The 20039-nt window shown below is 40.2% G+C and overlaps 1 protein-coding gene across 1 annotated transcript; it reads right to left on the bottom strand.

Annotated features, from left to right (window-relative positions):
• Positions 1–5597: 5597 nt before the first annotated feature.
• On the bottom strand, positions 5598–13434 carry LOC148665406 (uncharacterized). The gene is made up of 11 exons (XM_088631615.1): positions 13219–13434; positions 9249–11995; positions 8891–9025; positions 8638–8772; positions 8323–8388; positions 7759–7850; positions 7511–7637; positions 7296–7416; positions 6705–6763; positions 6483–6597; positions 5598–5917 (listed from the first exon to the last, which is right to left on the bottom strand). Exons 2-11 carry the CDS (start codon positions 11235–11237, stop codon positions 5901–5903), a joined length of 2856 nt encoding a protein of 951 aa, XP_088487741.1. The 5' UTR covers positions 11238–11995; positions 13219–13434; the 3' UTR covers positions 5598–5900.
• Positions 13435–20039: the final 6605 nt, after the last annotated feature.

Raw genomic sequence — 20039 nt, 5'->3', positions numbered from 1 at the left:
ACCTGAACTCATAGAAAAACAAGAATGCCCCCGAGACACCTGAATCCCCCTCCTGGACCACTCTGGTATCAACACCCCCAAACCCATCCATACCAGCTTACAAGATTCAGAATCGGTGCAACCCTCCAACCTGGACCAAGAGCAGGATGGGACAAGAACCTGCACCACACTACGTACACAGGTTTGTATTTTTGGCTGAAGATGAAAATGTCTAACATAGATTGTTTTGGTTCTAGCAAACAATAAAAATAGTTGTTAAAATCCAAACACACATAATGAGATCACTCTCTGTCAGTATGTGTAACATTCTGGGTCTGGGCTCCTCTGTATTTGGGCTAAAGAGAGTTCAACAACATTATTAAATGCACTGACATCATAATCTGACAAGATCCATTGTTTAGGGGAGACTTGACCACCCACTGTCCCCCTGGTATCGTGAAGCTCATTGTCCTTTAGCTTTCCAAAACCAGAATCACTTGGGACTCCGGGGGGATCGGTGTATGCAAAATATGAATTCCTTATGCAAGAAATTGTATTTGGTCAATATAGTGATCATATCTTATCAGCAGATGGTAATCTCCAAGGAACAAGTAATAGGTTTATTCCACGCTGAAAAATGATCAAATGATTGATGAACCCAAGTGATTTGAAAGAAATGTTAAACAACTCAAAGCGAGGTTGTATAAGGTTAGGGGAGCTGTCTGGTGTGTAAAACACCTGGTTGCAGCACTGTGGCTGTTGTGCTTGAAGAGCTATTGACTCGTGAAGAGCACGATGTACTATCCCCATGTACCGCCTGTCTAATGGTGCCATATTGAAAAACTCATAAAAAAATAAAGAAAGGGGCCACAACCACAGCAAGGTTGTATGAGGTTCTGGGGGCTGTCTGGTGTGTAAAACACCTGGTTTCAGCAGTGTGGCTGTTGTATTTGAAATGCTATTGAGCCATGAAGATGACCCACCTGTCCCAGTGTATTACCTGTAGTGTTATCTTCAAAAACTCATAAAAAAATAAAGAAAGGGGCCACAACCACAGCAAGGTTGTATAAGGTTCTGGGGGCTGTCTGGTGTGTAAAACACCTGGTTTCAGCAGTGTGGCTGTGGTATTTGAAATGCTATTGAGCCATGAAGATGACCCACCTGTCCCAGTGTATTACCTGTAGTGTTATCTTCAAAAAATCATAAAAAATTAAAGAAAGGGGCCACAGCCACAGCAAGGTTATATAAAGTTAGGGGGCCTGTCTGGTGTGTAAAACACTTGGTTTCAGCAGTGTGGGTGCTGTATTTGAAATGCTATTGAGCCATGAATATGACCCACCTGTCCCAGTGTATTACCTGTAGTGTTATCTTCAAAAAATCATAAAAAAATTAAAGAAAGGGGCCACAGCCACAGCAAGGTTGTACGAGGTTCGGGGCCTGTCTGGTGTGTAAAACACTTGGGTACAGCAGTGTGGGTGCTGTATTTGAAATGCTATTGAGCCATGAAGATGACCCACCTGTCCCAGTGTATTACCTGTAGTGTTATCTTCAGAAAATCCTAAAAAATATAAAGAAAGGTTCCACAACCCAAAACAAAGCTGGGAAAAGTCAGAGGACCTGCTTAGTGTGCAAAACACTTGCAGCATTGTGGGTGCTGTGGTTTAAATGCTATTGGTTTGTGAACAGAATACCCCTATCCCAGTGCATTGTGCCATATTAAATAAAAGCATGAGAAAAAGAGATTCAGAATGCAAAGCTGTGTCAGTGTTCTGTGTAAAAAATCGGTTTGAACATCATGGGAGCTGTTTTTAACAAGCTGCTGAGTAAAGAATATTTTAATCTTCCTGCTGTCAGTAGTATTTTCAATATAGTTGACCCTTACCTGAATGAAAACAGGGCGTAAAGGAAGGGTTTCAGAAATCAAACAAAGCTTTATTCCCATGCTTACAGTCTGGGTAATGGGAGACTGCGCTGTTCTGCTTCCTATGGTCATATACGGGTTTTTCGCACGAAGCCGTATTGAACAGTATTTCTCGCGTTGTGAACGTGTGCACACAGCGGTCCCCCGGGTTCCAGTTCGTGCGTAATTACGCATCGATGAAAAACCGGAGGTTTAAAAAAAGATAATTAGCTCACTGATAGTTTGATGTAAAGAGTGTGGAAATATCCACAAGTCGTGGTCTTTAAAATGCATTTGGTTTGACGGCGTTCTGTGCTTCCATTGCGAAGATATGGACAAAAGAATATTCGTGCTTGGTCAAAAAAATGTCATAAAAACGATAAAGTAAAGGCTGAGAAAGCATCCACAATGTATTTTATACACAAAACAAGCATTCTCGCAACTCTAAGAGGTTTCGTGAAAGCGCTACAAGCGTGCCAAAATCGTTTTCGAACTTCGAGCTAACTTTACCCCGGGGTAAAGTTAACAACGCGAGAAATACTGTTCAATACGGCTTCGTGCGAAAAACCCGTATATGACCATAGGAAGCAGAACAGCGCAGTCTTCCATTACCCAGACTGTAAGCACGGGAATAAAGCTTTGTTTGATTTCTGAAACCCTTCCTTTACGCCCTGTTTTCATTCAGGTAAGGGTCAACTATATTCACAATACTACTGACAGCAGGAAGATTAAAATATTCTTTTCTCAGCAGCTTATTAAAAACAGCTCCCATGATGTTCAAACCGATTTTTTACACAGAACACTGACACAGCTTTGTGTTCTGAATCTCTTTTTCTCTTGCTTTTATTTAATGTGGCACAATGCACTGGGATAGGGGTATTCTGTTCACAAACCAATAGCATTTAAACCACAGCACCCACAATGCTGCAGGTAAGTGTTTTGCACACTAAGCAGGTCATCTGACTATTCCCAGCTTTGTTTTGGGTTATGGAACCTTTATTTTTTTATGATTTTCTGAAGATAACACTACAGGTGGGATGGGTGGGTTGTCTTCATGGCTCAATAGCATTTCAAATACAGCACCCACACTGCTGAAACCAAGTGTTTTACACACCAGACAGGCCCCCGAACCTCATACAACCTTACTGTGGCTGTGGCCCCTTTCTTTAATTTTTTATGATTGTCTGAAGATTACACTACAGGTAATACACTGGGACAGGTGGGTCGTCTTCATGGCTCAATAGCATTTCAAATACAGCACCCACACTGCTGAAACCAAGTGTTTACACACCAGACAGGCCCCCGAACCTCATACAACCTTACTGTGGCTGTGGCCCCTTTCTTTAATTTTTTATGATTTTCTGAAGATTACACTACAGGTAATAAACTGGGACAGGTGGGTCGTCTTCATGGCTCAATAGCATTTCAAATACAGCACCCACTCTGCTGAAACCAAGTGTTTTACACACCAGACAGGCCCCCAAACCTCATACAACCTTCCTGTGGCTGTGGCTCCTTTCTTTATTTTGTCATGAGTTTCTGAAGATAACACTACAGGTAATACACTGGGACGGGTTGGTCGTCTTCATGGCTCAATAGCATTTCAAATACAGCACCCACACTGCTGAAACCAAGTGTTTTTCACACCAGACAGGCCCCCAAACCTCATACAACCTTCCTGTGGCTGTGGCTCCTTTCTTTATTTTGTCATGAGTTTCTGAAGATAACACTACAGGTAATACACTGGGACGGGTGGGTCGTCTTCATGGCTCAATAGCATTTCAAATACAGCACCCACACTGCTGAAACCAAGTGTTTTTCGCACCAGACAGGCCCCCAAACCTCATACAACCTTCCTGTGGCTGTGGCTCCTTTCTTTATTTTGTCATGAGTTTCTGAAGATAACACTACAGGTAATACACTGGGACGGGTGGGTCGTCTTCATGGCTCAATAGCATTTCAAATACAGCACCCACACTGCTGAAACCAAGTGTTTTTCGCACCAGACAGGCCCCCAAACCTCATACAACCTTCCTGTGGCTGTGGCTCCTTTCTTTATTTTGTCATGAGTTTCTGAAGATAACACTACACGTAATACACTGGGACGGGTGGGTCGTCTTCATGGCTCAATAGCATTTCAAATACAGCACCCACTCTGCTGTAACCAAGTGTTTTACACACCAGACAGGCCCCCAAACCTCATACAACCTTCCTGTGGCTGTGGCTCCTTTCTTTATTTTGTCATGAGTTTCTGAAGATAACACTACAGGTAATACACTGGGACGGGTGGGTCGTCTTCAAGGCTCAATAGCATTTCAAATACAGCACCCACACTGCTGAAACCAAGTGTTTTACACACCAGACAGGCCCCCGAACCTCGTACAACCTTGCTGTGGCTGTGGCCCCTTTCTTTATTTTGTAATGAGTTTCTGAAGATAACACTACAGGTAATTCACTGGGATAGGGGGGTGCTATTCATGAGTCAAAAGCTTCATCACAACATCTGAAAATTTTAGATTTTACATTCTTTTTATTTCCCATGTTTCGTTTAGTTTTTTCCTAATTTCACATTTTAAATAAGCTATATCTGTAATCACAATGAAGGTGTGTTATGCAGTCTTGATGATGTGACTGTGTAACCATCAGGCACGAAGGAGAGAAAAACAAAAAACTCCAAAGGAGAAAAAAAATCTCTGGGGGTCCAAGGCCTGATGGTTGACCTCCCCTCCAGGTCCTGGTTGTGTATGACAAGTAGTTACTAGAAACAGTTCACATGCACAACCATGCAGATTGACACGGTGAATTCTATTTCATATATTATGTGAGACTAGATGTTAATGTTGAGTGTGTCCCATCCACTGGGTTGAGCAGTACAGGATCTTGAGTTTTGTAGGCTGGGTTCCTTGCTTCAGAAATCCAGGAGGATCCCTTGTCATGGGGGACGGAGCTCAATATCAACCAAAGGCACCGAAGAGAGAACAGTGGCAGGCATGGTGTGGAGAAAAAAAAAGGGTTAGACACAGAAAAAACAATTGCAACGTGGTTGTCTACTTACCCACTTGATATCTATGTTTCTGCACCTCCTAAAGAATTAGATCACTTGGGATGAAGAAGACTACAGAGATGATGTAGAAGACTACAGCATTGTTAAATATGCTTGTAGGTATGGGGCATCCTTAAAAAGGTCTGACATATATTTCCACAATTTAGGGGCTGTGTGCCTAAATGCTCTGCTACGTGCTTGCTATTGTTAACATAATCTGTTCATTGATCTAGACAGCATCCTACAACTACCTTAACCTTACTGTAAGAAAAGTATCACTTTGGTGTCTAGGCTGTTCTTTTTCATGAGTCTCCACTCCTGGAGATGTACATGGTACGATATTGAAAGCCAGTGGGGTTCGGACTTCGATGATGCAATTGTGTTTTATTGTTCTGGTTAGAATCCTTTTAGCACTGTGCCCTGTCTGAAGGTAGATAGAGTACTGTTTTGGAAACCTAATAAAAAGGAATCACCCTAGATACACTTCTATTTGATAGAAGCCATTTTTCTTTGATCTTTCTCACAACGGAGTGGAATTTCTTGATTAATCTTACTATCTTACTAGGATGGATACAATTTTATCTGGAAATCTTTCACATAAATCATGTCATGGTGACATACTGTCGTTTTACATTTCTTTGCACTACTACAGTGATGTTAACAGTGTAGTGTAGTGATCATATTTAAAAGGGACTGTGTTGTGTCATGATTAACTTTTTTACTGTTTTCATACAGACTTTGTTTGGTTTCTGGCAATAGATAACAAATGGTTTCTAGTGATTTTGTGTTCTAGTGTTTTTCATTATTGTTTGGCAAAGTGTACGAAAGTTTACTCTTACCCAAGATAAATTTTTGGGGGGATATTGAAACTTGTACTTACGTGTCTTTTGGAGGTGAATTCTGCTGAGAACACGTTGACAGTCTTCTTGAGTTTCCAGCATGTCTTTTATGTAATGCTCGGGAGTAGGGGGTGGATGCTCACTCATCAACAGTGCCTGAAATATAAAACCGTAAGAAGGGTTACGAACTGCAAAGGATCCAAGGAGTATAAATGGGTCACAAATCAAGATCTAGGTATTTGCACAATTTGCCAGATCTCTCTTAATCAAACTCCTTTTTTCTTACTTTGTGTTTTTACAGCAAGACGTTATATTGTTTCTGTGCTAAATGGCAAGCTCTTTTAGGTGTTCATGGTTGTGTCTTTGTTTCTATACTATTGGAAAGAAACCTAGAAAGTGATTTGATGCATCCATGTCTAATCATTAATCTGACACAGTAATTCTATCTTTGAGATGCCTGTGTCATGTAATAAATTGCACAGATTATCAGTAATCTTTTATGTGTGCCTTCTTTGGTGTGTTTTTTGAAAAGTTATCTCTAATTTATAGAACCATTAATGCCAGAAGACAAGCCTGCAATCCAAACTTCTTAACAATAACAAACAATTATAACGTCCACTGAAATATGTCATCCTACTGTATGTTTCTGCTGAATCTAAAACTACATGTCCTGCTTAAAAAACCCTTTCATAGTGATAGTTTGCATGCAGAGCATACTCACCAAACTGGGGTTGGCAAAATGTACATATCCATGTTACTTCATTCTTTGCGCTTTCATACTCTTCTTTTGAGATGCACAATTCATGGAACCAGTTTTCACAACTGTCACACTGAATCTACACGGACAGTAAACCTTATATCAGTTCAGCTATCACATTTCACTGGCATGTTTTGTTATTATGTGCATACATTACACATACAGATAGAGATGATGTTCACTTACCCAGTTTGTCTGCCGCACTGGTGTTTCTCCACACATCAGGCACATGTCCTGGAGAGGAGCTATAATAAACATGCCAAATAGACTGATTTTTCCAATGTTATCTACAGATCATTGTTGCATAATTGAAGACAGTTTGATAGAGACCTTTTCGTATGCACTTTCCTGATTAGGTGTTCTACTGCTTCTTAAACCGCACATTGTCATGTCTCAGAATACTCCTGTCAACACCTGTTACCCTTTTTTGCGTCAGCGTGTGTTGCTATGATTTTAAGGGGGCACATGATAACACAGCTATCATGTTTCAGTTTGCTTTGCTTCACTATGGGCAATTTAGACCCACACTTTTCCCAGACAATGGTTGTGTCAACCACGACGAAGGCCAAAGTGTCATTGAATTTTAACTGTGTGAAATGTGATTTAATTAACTTTTCATCACTGTGTTATATAGTACAAAAAGAATACCCAAATGAGTTCTGCATATAAATAAATTGAGAATCTTTTTCATCCAGACTTGTTACAGAGAGAGAACATGCTTCAGGAAAATAATATACACCAAGAAACGTAGGCAATGAGGATCAAATGGTACAATACCTGAAGCCTGAAGAATTCTGATTGACAGGTCTTCCCGCAACTTTCTCATTTCTTTGGCACTGCTGTTTATTTCGATATATGTTGGAATATCCGGGAAATTGTTAATGATGTCTGCGCCCATCTAACAGACAAAAGTTTGTTTCAATTATTTCCCTAAAAATCTCTCATACAATAGTTTTAAGTCCAAAATTTCGGCGTGGAAAGGTTATGCTGACCTGCATCACAAAGACCCCACAGCTTGAGGCATCTGCTTGCCTGGTGTGACCAATCACGCTTGGGTGCCAGTTGATATTCAACCAGTCTTCTTTTCCTAGGACATTCCTTCGCATCTTAAAAAAGTCCCTGTGAATCAAAACAATAGGTTATTGATAAATGAGGAAATATTTGTCATGCTGAACTTGAACCTGAAATGTATGTGTGCCCCTGCAGAATTTCACCACGAAACTAATGCTTGATTTCTTACCTGAACCTTTTTGCCGCTGCAGTGGAGTCTCCCATCTCATCACTCCCCATAGGGTCGACCACAAAGACTTTCTGGGATGGAGCATACAGATACTGCAAGAAACAAAGGGCCCATCATCAGACATGAAGTTGCATTTAATGTGGGGCCAGACACACAGGCAGTTTCAGGAGTTTTATGTTGTTTAAACAAAGGTTTTTAATATTTGAATATTTTATATATATAATATTTATATTTATATATTATTTAACATTTAATATTTTGCAAACCTCGGCAAAGACAGTCAGGAAATGACCTAACAGTACTTTTTTTCCTACATGACACTTTGACTTGTTTGGTTGTCTGTTCATTACACAGCAGTATTCACAATAATAATTTAGGAAAAGTGCACTGTCACCATTGCCTTGGACACTCACTATCAATGTCCACCTTTTTTAACAGGAGAGGAACACATACATTGTGACTTTGTAATTTTTTTAGATGCAACAAGGATAATCACTTGAACTGTAATGGTTCCAGGTGTAATTATAAACCTACGCTGTTTTGGATTACCTGCACCACACTTACCAACAATTTCCAGTGGACACCAGTGTTAAAAAAGCTAATAATGGCTTCATAGTTTTCAAAGTTGACCTGTAATGAAAAGAATGACAAGATTAGTACAACAGGCTGCCTCACAGGGATGGTGTGCTACCTTTGAATTTTGATTTCTGACTATAAAGGTAGTTTCTTTAGGCAGCACCATGGGCACAGTTGTGACCTGTTTTGATTGCTTGTAGCTCTCCTTGTTTCTCTATTGATAAAACAATCATCAGTTAGTGAAAAACCATGTTTGCCCCCTCACTAATGTAATCCATCAACATTTGTGTTTGATGTCCTTACCTTGGACAAACGTTGTCTAGCCATGCGCTCTCTATTCCCACTCATGATTACACCAGTTGTGTAGTGGTTCATTAGGAAAACCTTCTTCCCCAAGTCCATGGATTCTTTCGCTACTTGAAAGTAACACTCAATGGTCTTATGGAAAAAGCAAACACAATTGAAGAAGATGTGATTTCACGCACTCACAAACATTTGATTACACAAAAGCTCAGAAACCTTAACAAATGCATGCAATCAAACACTTTCATCTTACCTCGCCTATGAGCCACTCATCTGGTTTCAGAGACACAAACTCCGAGTGTCTGAAAATATATGTGTCTGCACTGTGCATGGATGGCAAAACTGCAACCACTAATTCACTCGGATTGATGTTCCAAAGGGCGTGTACCTAAAAAAGATTTACCAAGCCAAAAGCATACACAAGAGATCACTGGACCTAACATAATGAAAATTGAGATTACACACCACAAGTATAACACAAGTATGTCAACAAGTATAACAAGTTAGAGAGAAACGACAAAGAACACCTACAGTAGTAGAAGATGACATTCATAAGCTCTGAAAAAGAAGTGAATGTCCACACAGAGAAATATTTGAAATACAAATCCTACCTTCTTTTTGAAATCTGTTTTCTCTTTTATAAGTTTTGAGATGGGGCGTGCATCACAGTGTGGTGTGATCACTTCAGCCATGCCCACGGCAGCTTGCTTGGGTGACACTTTCCTTTCTTCTTTGTGCTGCCATTCTTTATATTCTGTGGTTCCTGCTTTCCCCTGCTGTACTTGCAGGCCGTTGCTGTCATCTGGCGATTTTTCATTTGTTTCAATATTTCTATTGCTAACTTTTTTTTCCTGTGTTCTCATTTTTTTGGGGATTGGAATTTTCTGTGGTGCGCTGTAGAATTTATTTTTTGTTTCTTTGCCTACACCTGGTGCTCTCTTTGCCCATTGTTCCTGTGCATGTTCATGACGTGTCTTAGTGGTGATCAATGGAGCCGTCAAAACCTTTTTGGGGAGAGCATTTTGGATTATATGTTCTCTGTACCGGCCTTGGAGGGATTGTCTCATTATCGTAATAAACTCTGCTGGCCTCAGTTTCCTCCTGTGCTGAAGTATTGAATGCTTGACAATGCCAAACCAGGTCTCAACATGACAATTAGTGGCTCTTGTTTGTGCTACCTCTGACATTGATATGTCTTTTTTGCTGTCTGAAGCATATCTTGCCAGGTCACCCAACAAAATTCCACTCCACAGTGGAAATAGTGCCATGTATCTTTGCAACAGAAATCTTATTATGTCTTCACAGAAATAGGGGTTCACATTGTGTTGTGTCCCATAGTCATCATGTCCTTGAGCTGATATGCTGTCTTCATAAATACCTTTGAACTCCACAGCGAAAGGAGAGCGGCCCAGGCTGCCTCTCATTTTTGGGTACAGTACCTCATCTGTGTCTTTGACTTCTGCTTCCTTTTCCATCTGGTCTGGTGTGGTTGTTTGAGAAATGTAAGCGTTAAGGAGGCAGACACTAGATTGGACTTCATTTGTGAACCTCCTGCTTGAGAGTACAATACACATGTGTTTGAAAACATTTCTGGCGACACTCAAAGTTGTGCTGTTTTGCAGGATGGCAAAGGAAAATGTTGCAAAGTCTCGCAGTCCTTTGTCTGTTGTTTTTTTACTAATTGCTTGAGAGACAGCCTTTATGACATGGGCAGAGCAAAGGTGCAGAACAGTGAACATCTGAAGTTCTGTGTACTTAAGTTTGCCTTGGCAGACTTTCATTGCACGATTTAAGTATGCATGGATGGTGTCCCCATTGAAGGCAAAAAGAACACTGTGAATCAGGGCCCAGCTGTAGTCAGTTTCTACATGCTGCACTCTCTTGGTAGTACATGTTGAGATGTCAAACATGAATTTCCGTAGCCAACGTTCTATACTGACAATGGTGTGGTCAGTTGTCAACATTTCAGACACTGGTAATGGAGGCTTTCTTTTTCCACCTCCAGGTAACGTAAGACTGTAGTACAAAATTATTTTGTTCTCCGATGGAATTTTTCTGACTACCCCTCCTGTTGCATCCAGGTAAAGGCTGACTTTCTCCTTCATCTTTAGATGGGCAATAAGAATTCGCATACTCTGTTCTGTGTAAAGATAGGCAGCAAATGTGTCTAACTGCAAAATCTGTATATATCCTGGGAAATGGACAATGTCGAAGTCGCATGCTTTCATATATTTTTGTGCCATATGTAATTCAAACACTGGATCATAGTGAATGCGTTTACTGTTCCTGAACTCTGATGAAATGACTTTCAGGACATTCTGTGTTAGTGGTTTAGATAAATTGCCTGCTGCAATTTCAGCAAGCGGTGTTCTGCTCAGGTTCCTGTAGTACACATTGCTGATTCCTTTTGTGAGGGCACGGGCAATCTTTCGACGATAAGGCTGACGTGCTTGTCGAAATTTTGTTTCCCTTTTACTGTGCTGTATTTGCCCTGCTCGTACAACATCAATTGTGATGTCATCATTGCCCATTGGTTTGTGTCTTGTTGTCATAATGTATTTTACATTGCAGGACCTGAAGGTACAGACTGCTTTTATCATCAGAAAGTTTTTTTTTTCTGCTGTTCTCTTTCCTGATGTATTGGTATTTGAAGGCTATTGGGCAACAAGGATTTATCTTCCTGAACTCGTTATATAAGATCTGGGTCCATGGTCGTCTTAGTTTAGATGTACCTTTTAGAGGTGCTATTTTTCTCCATTGTTCAGCCTTTAAACATACTTGGAAAGTTTTAGGCACAGACATAATCTTTCTTAATCCCCTTTTATCCTGAGGTGATGTCCCAGATGAGCTTGCCCCCTGGGAATATTCACTGTGCTCTTCAGGCTTTTTTTCTGATTCTACACAGATTTTTTCTCCCTCTAACATGTCACCACTGTCTGTGCTGCCGTGTGCTGCCCATGCATCTTCTGTATCTTCTGATGAACTTCTGAGCTCTGTGTTGCCTTCCAAACTATGTCCCTCACTTTGACTTGAAATATTGACTATAGATTGTGTACTGTCATCTGGTTTGGAATCCCTACCAATACTCTCCTCTTTCTGCGCCCTAAGCACTTTGGTTCTTAGTTGTTTTCTATCTTCATGCCAAATCACTGATAACCATTTCTTGTTGCTGGGGCATTCCTCTCCAAGGAGTCTGTTTGACAGTGTTGACCACATACTGTCATTCCACCTAATTTTTTTTTCGAGTTTAGAAAACTTCAGAAATTCGTTGATCACATTCCCTACTCCACCAGCCCTTGACCACAGGTCTGGCCTTCTACTCCTCTGTCCTCCTTTAACATGTGACATTGCCAGCAATCTGAAAAATAGAGAACATATCTGAATGGACTGGAAACATAATTGAAATTCAATGCCCAATGGATGTTAATAGTGTAGGAGCGCAACAGATGTACAAGTCCATTAAATGGTTTTAGTTCTGTGTTTAATTTTACGGGCCCTATATTTTGATATAGCATCAATCACAAAACAGCATTCTGTCACTGTCACAACCACCAGCTAGCGGAGAATAACTCACAAAAGAACTAACCACTACCAGCAGCGGGTTAATTATAACAAGCACCGCCGCACGTGTTAATCCATCAGCACACACTCTACTGTGCGGCAAGCAGCACAATTTTAACCATCCAAACCCTCGGTATTGAGTCTTCTCTTTGACAGCTCTACCTCGCGTTTACTCTAAATCTCGCTTACTGGTTACTGATCTCCCTTTTGCCTCTCGACCTTGGGCCTTGCCTTCTGTTTCGGATTGTTTGCTTCTCTCTGTACTTCCTGGATTTTGATCTACCTTTCGCCGATCGACTATGATCTTGCCTGACGTTTCAGATTGTTCTCTTGTCTCAATAACTACTTGCTCCTGCGTCTGCACAGGATCTGCATACCTTTTCACTGAGGATTCCTGGCAGCCACCACATAAAAAAAAACTAGAAAAGAAGTATGTGTTTCTTTTAAAAAAATGTTTTTAAAGAAGTCAACATATCTGGGTTGTGTTTGCAAGATTTTTAAAAATTGCAAAGTTTTTGTGGGTATGATTGTAAAAAATCAAATCATAACTGAAGAAGGCTCCATGGTCAAAACATTGTGTTTTCTTTCTTCTCTTTTCAGCATGGAATAAATCTGATTACTGTATTGACCATATACATTTTCTTGCATTAGGACTTCATATTCTGCATACCTCAGCTTGCTCTCCATGAGACACACAGACAGGGAGAAAAGCTGGGAGTCAGAGCACAGGGTCTGCCATTGTACAGCACCCCTGGAGCAGCTGGGATTAAAGGCCTTACTCAGGGGCTCAACAGAGTAGGATTCCTCTGTCAACCATGGGATGTGAACCAGCAACCTTCCAGCCACCGGTGCAGATCCTGAGCCACAGAGCCACTCCTCCGCCTATTGTGCCAATTCTTTAAAATTTGTCCAAAAAGATGCAATTTTGAAAAAAAAAAACTGTTGTAAATAACATCAGTGGCTATTGAAAAGTACATAGAAAAAAAGAGACAAGTTAATAAACTTGGAATGACTACTTACAGCTCTGGAAAGATCGAAGATAGTGTTTCAGGTTGTTGTCCTTTAATTGATCCTCAACCAAAACAGAAATCCTCAACAGTCGAACAAGTCCATGTGATGAAAACCCTTATGCTCTTTAAATGGTTTTTAATGGATTGTGCATCTGTACTAAATTTTTTTCCACTCATAAGCTTTTGGATGAGAGATTCTGACCACTGTATAAGATCAGAAGCAACAGAAAAAACAGGCCTCTTTTCTGCTTATTTAACACACTCCTACTGCAAACAACACATTATGAATACAATGGAAAGGTTGCACCCAATGGGATCAAGCAGCTTAAAACATATGTTCTGGGGACAGGAAAGTTGTTATAGAGATAAATGGTATTCATGAAACAAATTATGTAGCAAAAAACTTTGCCAAAAGTCACAACCCATTTAACATATGTCTGACAGGTTAAATGAGTTTGATATCTCTTAGGTTTGAAATGCACTCCAACGGCTGTATGATGCAAGCTCAAGAGTCAAAAGAACAGTAGTGAACTACAGTTCTTACAATTATAACAAGCAGCCGTGTGCTCTTGTGAATGATCTACATCATACACCCTTACAGACTTGGAAGTTTGCACAGTTTGTAGTCTTTCTAATTCAAAATTGGTTAAGTGTGAAATAGACGGAATGGTTTAAATAACCAGACAAAACAAATAGTAACAAACATTCCTTACCTTGGTCTTACATGGCACAGTTTGTTTATTTCAGGCTTTACTTTTTACTTTTAAATCCCTTCTAAACGAAACATGTCCCATAACTCCCTATGTACAGGGTGAGGCCTATTTATAATTTAACTTAATCTTTAAGTTGTTAATTCCTTACAGGAGCAAGCAGCTTGGAGCATGCGTTCTCAGCACTCCACGTGCCACATAGAGAAAGGAAAACTTTTTAATGGTGTTCATGTACATTACAGCTACATGAGTTAAGCTTTTGAAGGCTGATTTGTAGAGAGGTAAAAACAAATTAAACTGGTTCATGACAGTTCAAGAGAAAATTTTTATATTAAACTCTCTCTCAGATATCAGAGTATGCCAGTTTGACTGCTGTAAAAGTATTAAAAAAATAACAATACCTCTTGGTTATATTATATTGCGAAACCCAAGTGTAACTAATATTTAACAAGTAATAGTTTAATTCCATGCTGAAAAGAGAAGAAAGAAAACAAAGTTTCGGCCATGGAGCCTTCTTCAACTGTAACCCTTGAAGAAGGCTCCACAGCCAAAATGTTGTGTTTTCTTTCTTCTCTTTTCAGCATGGAATTAAACTATTACTTGATCCTTTGCAGCCTACACCTGCTGACACAGCTAGCCATCTGAACTAATATTCAACAGGTTCCACTCACATAGAGATTCAAAAATGCTTTATTATCATGACTGTTAAATCACAGAGTTGCCAAGGCCAATACAACATCCAAAAACATCCACAAAGAAAATACAACATAAGCAGATATTCTGCTACAGATTATTGTCTATGTGGCATTCTAGTTTGTGTTATGTTTGTGTACTCCTGTGGTTTTATAAGTGATTTTTCTAGTTTTTTTCTGTGCTGTGGTAGATTTAGAAGTGTGTTATTTTTGTTGTGCTATACTTCCTCCTCTGTATGCAATTGCATTTGACCTCAAGTACAGGCAGCAAAGCTATTATCAAACTTTGGTTTTGATCTTAACATCATCAGAGGGGTTACTGATTTCTGAACAGACTTAGAGTGTGAAAGTCAACAATGTATTATCCAACAACAGGTATTGTTTTACTGGTTCCCCCAAGGATGCATATTGTCTCCGTTACTCTTTGTCCTGTAAGCAAACACCCTCAAGAGCTCTCACCACTCCAGACACTTAATAAAATTTGCAGACGACTCTGTCATTGTTTGTCTGCTGCAAGTAAATGAGTGTAGCTATGGACATGTCAGATGAGTATGATAGGAGGTGTGAAGAAAACTTCCTGAAGACAAATGTGTCCAACATCAAAGAAATGATAACAGGTTTCTGGAAAAAACCCATACCCCCACCCAAACCTAAAGGGGGAGAGAATTAGCTGAGGTGGTAGGAAAAAAAATTAGTAGTTGTGAAATGTTCTGAACCCTAAGTGAAATTTCAAAACAACTTAAAAAAACAGGTCCAATGTGGACATGATCCTCACAAAAGGACAAAATTGTCTTTATTATAAAGGCAACTTAAGCATTGTAATGTTAATGATTCATTGTTGATCTTCTCCTATCGGTCCTTCCTCAATTTGTTTTAATTTTCACTCTGATGTGTGGTTTGGAAATTTCAAGAACCAACTGGGTTGTCTTGTGAAATTATGTCCGTCTATTGTTCACTTGTTCTGCGTACAGCAAAATACATCTGTAACGAATCTTCACACCCCTTGTCTAACTAGTTCCAAGTTCCAACCAACTACAAAACCAATAGATTAAAATTCTGATTCATAGCTGCAGCCATTTCCTTACTTCATACTTGATTTCTGGGCTATTTTTTATATGCATGTTATTGGTAATTTATGTATGTTATTGTTATTGTAGACAGTAGTTAGTACATCACATTCAAACACTTTAAAAAACAACCTTAGGCCTTCAAGGCTTGAAAATATAGAGCTCTAAAATATTGGAATTATTTGAAGACAATATCAGGAGTGCAAGTGGCAGGAAAGAGATGAGCACAACATGTATTCTTATATTATTTAGTATGTTGTTTAAGAATAAAATAAACTGTGGGAAGACTGCAATAACAGCAATAGTACAATAAAAGATGAGAATAACAGTGGAAAAAAAATTACAGGATTACTAAAAAATAAGGAACTTAAAATGCAATCCAACATCAGACAATACTGATAACAGGGAAGAAAGTGCAAGAGACTCAACAGCTGAGGAGAAGGGGAAAATATCACATTGAGATAAATAAGGAAAAATGGGTCACAGGAAAAAATTAAATCAAAGAGCAAAAGGGAAAAACATGGAAAAGCCAGCAGAAATTCTAGCACCAGCACAAAAATAAGGGGACAAAACAGAAAGAATACAAAACAACTGAACAAAGGAACAAGACATGGAAGAAAAGAAAGCCCATGCATTCATGAACCTACACCAAAGAAAAGATAAAAATAGCTTTTCTCCACAAAGAGTTAAAACCCATCGTAACCATAAATACTGTAGGGAAAAAAAGTCCCTAGAAAAGCTGTGTCCTGTTTTCTCTGGTTATCCTACCTTTTGGAAAGGGTGATTGTATGCAAAACATTAATGCTAAAACCTGTTTACATATACTGTATCTACCTTCCTGCCTGGGCAGATGGCAGATCCACCACATTCACTTCTGTCAGACCTACCCTTGTAATCCATTACCATGAAAAACTCAAATCAGCCCAGGTCTGGAAACAATGCAAAAGGAGACATACTGTATGGAGAGAGGACCCAGAATCCCCCCTGTAGTAGACTGCTACTGGGCAAGGGGTCAAAAAAATAGAAAACCAACCTATTCCTTTTTTAAAAAAACCCTAGAAGCAGGCACACAGGCGAGCTCAATTTCTAACAACACATAAGCAAAAGAGGCATCTATAAGGGCAGGTGACTGGAGATCTCAATAAGAGTCAACACAAACACAAATGATACAAAAACCAACACAGTCTTCCTAAAATAATTTATGTAAGTATTTTCAAACCGCTTATACTTTCTGAGTACGCTAAAAAAAATCAGTTGTGGACTGTACCTCTTACCCCACATTGAAAGTTTGTATATTTGTTATTTGTTCAAAATAGAGCCTATTGCTTTTTAGAAATCAAAGACACTGGTCACTATTTTTCTGTTCATTTAAAGTGTGTGTTGAGTGCGTATGTGGTCAGATATGTGCCAGCTTCATATGAAGTCGATCTGACTTCTATTCAGGACACTGTATTTGACAAGCTGCCAGTAATAGGGTATTGAAGATACTGGTGAATAGCTAGCCCAGGTTACTGTTCACACAAATGCTCCGGCAGTTGTTAGGGTCAGGTGATCAGTCCTGGATTCCAGGCCAAAGGAAAACATCCGTACTTCAGGATGGGGTTGAGTATTTTAAACTAGGCTCATCACTAGGCTCATGCAGTTATGTCACATGATGTGGCTGTTTACCCTGTCTACGCCACAGGCCTTTTGTAGTTTAAGGGTATGGAGTTAGTATACTTGCTCCAGCTTTGTGTTTGGGAAATCCAAGGGATATTGGTTGTTTTTTATAGACAATTCAACAATGTTCTGTTTTTAAGACTTTGTACCATACACCGATCCTCCCCGGAGACCCAAGTGATTCTGGTTTAGGTAAGCCAAGGGACAATGATCTTCACGTTACCAGGGGGACAGTGGGTGGACAAGTCTCCCCTAAACAATGTATCTTGTCAGATTATGATGTCAGTCCGTTTAATAATGTTGTTGAACTCCCTTCAGCCCAAATACAGAGGAGCCCAGGCCCAGAATGTTACACATACTGACAGAGAGTGATCTCATTATGTGTGTCATGATGGTGCTGTCTGGCTGTCCTGCTGGTCTGGATGAGGGGTGCGTAGTGTGGTGCAGGTACTTGTCCCATCCTGCTCTTGGTCCAGGTTGGAGGGTTGCACCGATTCTGAGTCTTGTTAGCTGGTATGGATTGGTTTGGGGGTGTTGATACCAGAGTGGTCCAAGAGGGGGGTGCAGATGTCTCGGGGGCATTCTTGTTTTTCTATGACTTCACGTTGATTCTGTTGGTTCTGAGTGTCTTGGTTACATACGCTTGTGTGTATAGATGAAAAAGCTATTGAAGAGCACCTCATTCATCTCGGTGGAAGTTCCCATGTTCAAAAAATCCTAAAAAGAGAATTAAAGTTTCACACAACAAAGCATGACTGTGAAAGGTCAGGAGGCCTGACACTTGCACAAGTGCACAACACTTGATTACAGTCAAAAAATCATGAAGCCATGAAGACGACCCACCTGTCCCAGTGTATTACCTGTAGTGTTATCTTCAGAAACTCATTACAAAATAAAGAAAGGAGCCACAGCCACAGTAAGGTTGTATGAGGTTTGGGGGCCTGTCTGGTGTGTAAAACACTTAGTTTCAGCAGAGTGGGTGCTGTATTTGAAATGCTATTGAGCCATGAAGACGACCCACCTGTCCCAGTGTATTACCTGTAGTGTTATCTTCAGAAACTCATTACAAAATAAAGACAGGGGCCACAGCCACAGTAAGGTTGTATGAGGTTCGGGGGCCTGTCTGGTGTGTAAAACACTTGGTTTCAGCAGAGTGGGTGCTGTATTTGAAATGCTATTGAGCCATGAAGACGACCCACCTGTCCCAGTGTATTACCTGTAGTGTAATCTTTAGAAAATCATAAAAAATTAAAGAAAGGGGCCACAGCTACAGTAAGGTTGTATGAGGTTTGGGGGCCTGTCTGGTGTGTAAAACACTTGGTTTCAGCAGAGTGGGTGCTGTATTTGAAATGCTATTGAGCCATGAAGACGACCCACCCGTCCCAGTGTATTACCTGTAGTGTAATCTTCAGAAAATCATAAAAAATTAAAGAAAGGGGCCACAGCTACAGTAAGGTTGTATGAGGTTTGGGGGCCTGTCTGGTGTGTAAAACACTTGGTTTCAGCAGAGTGGGTGCTGTATTTGAAATGCTATTGAGCCATGAAGACGACCCACCTGTCCCAGTGTATTACCTGTAGTGTTATCTTCAGAAACTCATTACAAAATAAAGACAGGGGCCACAGCCACAGTAAGGTTGTATGAGGTTCGGGGGCCTGTCTGGTGTGTAAAACACTTGGTTTCAGCAGAGTGGGTGCTGTATTTGAAATGCTATTGAGCCATGAAGACGACCCACCTGTCCCAGTGTATTACCTGTAGTGTTATCTTCAGAAACTCATTACAAAATAAAGACAGGGGCCACAGCCACAGTAAGGTTGTATGAGGTTCGGGGGCCTGTCTGGTGTGTAAAACACTTGGTTTCAGCAGTGTGGGTGCTGTATTTGAAATGCTATTGAGCCATGAAGACAACCCACCCATCCCACCTGTAGTGTTATCTTCAGAAAATCCTAAAAAATATAAAGAAAGGTTCCACAACCCAAAATAAAGCTGGGAAAAGTCAGAGGACCTGCTTAGTGTGCAAAACACTTGCAGCATTGTGGGTGCTGTGGTTTAAATGCTATTGGTTTGTGAACAGAATACCCCTATCCCAGTGCATTGTGCCATATTAAATAAAAGCATGAGAAAAAGAGATTCAGAATGCAAAGCTGTGTCAGTGTTCTGTGTAAAAAATCGGTTTGAACATCATGGGAGCTGTTTTTAATAAGATGCTGAGTAAAGAATATTTTAATCTTCCTGCTGTCAGTAGTATTTTCAATATAGTTGACCCTTACCTGAATGAAAACAGGGCGTAAAGGAAGGGTTTCAGAAATCAAACAAAGCTTTATTCCCGTGCTTACAGTCTGGGTAATGGGAGACTGCGCTGTTCTGCTTCCTATGGTCATATACGGGTTTTTCGCACGAAGCGATTTGAACAGTATTTCTCGCGTTGTGAACGTGTGCACACAGCGGTCCCCCGGGTTCCAGTTCGTGCGTAATTACGCATCGATGAAAAACTGGAGGTTTAAAAAAAGATAATTAGCTCACTGATAGTTTGATGTAAAGAGTGTGGAAATATCCACAAGTCGTGGTCTTTAAAATGCATTTGGTTTGACGGCGTTCTGTGCTTCCATTGCGAAGATATGGACAAAAGAATATTCGTGCTTGGTCAAAAAAATGTCATAAAAACGAAAAAGTAAAGGCTGAGAAAGCATCCACAATGTATTTTA

Source organism: Lepisosteus platostomus, chromosome 5 (genome assembly GCF_059453375.1).
Source record: "Lepisosteus platostomus isolate fLepPlt1 chromosome 5, fLepPlt1.hap1, whole genome shotgun sequence".
NCBI lineage: Eukaryota > Metazoa > Chordata > Actinopteri > Semionotiformes > Lepisosteidae > Lepisosteus > Lepisosteus platostomus.
Note: the sequence above shows the minus strand (reverse complement) of the source record. Positions and strands in the feature narration are given on the sequence as shown.

Excerpts from the sequence above, each read along its gene's own strand:
- LOC148665406 (XM_088631615.1), bottom strand. The coding sequence starts at position 11,237 with ATGATAAAAGCAGTCTGTACCTTCAGGTCCTGCAATGTAAAATACATT. Across the intron at positions 8,389-8,637 it reads CTAGACAACGTTTGTCCAAG|GTCAACTTTGAAAACTATGA; the intron begins GTAAGGACATCA and ends TTTTCATTACAG. Across the intron at positions 6,764-7,295 it reads CAGAATTCTTCAGGCTTCAG|CTCCTCTCCAGGACATGTGC; the intron begins GTATTGTACCAT and ends TGTTTATTATAG.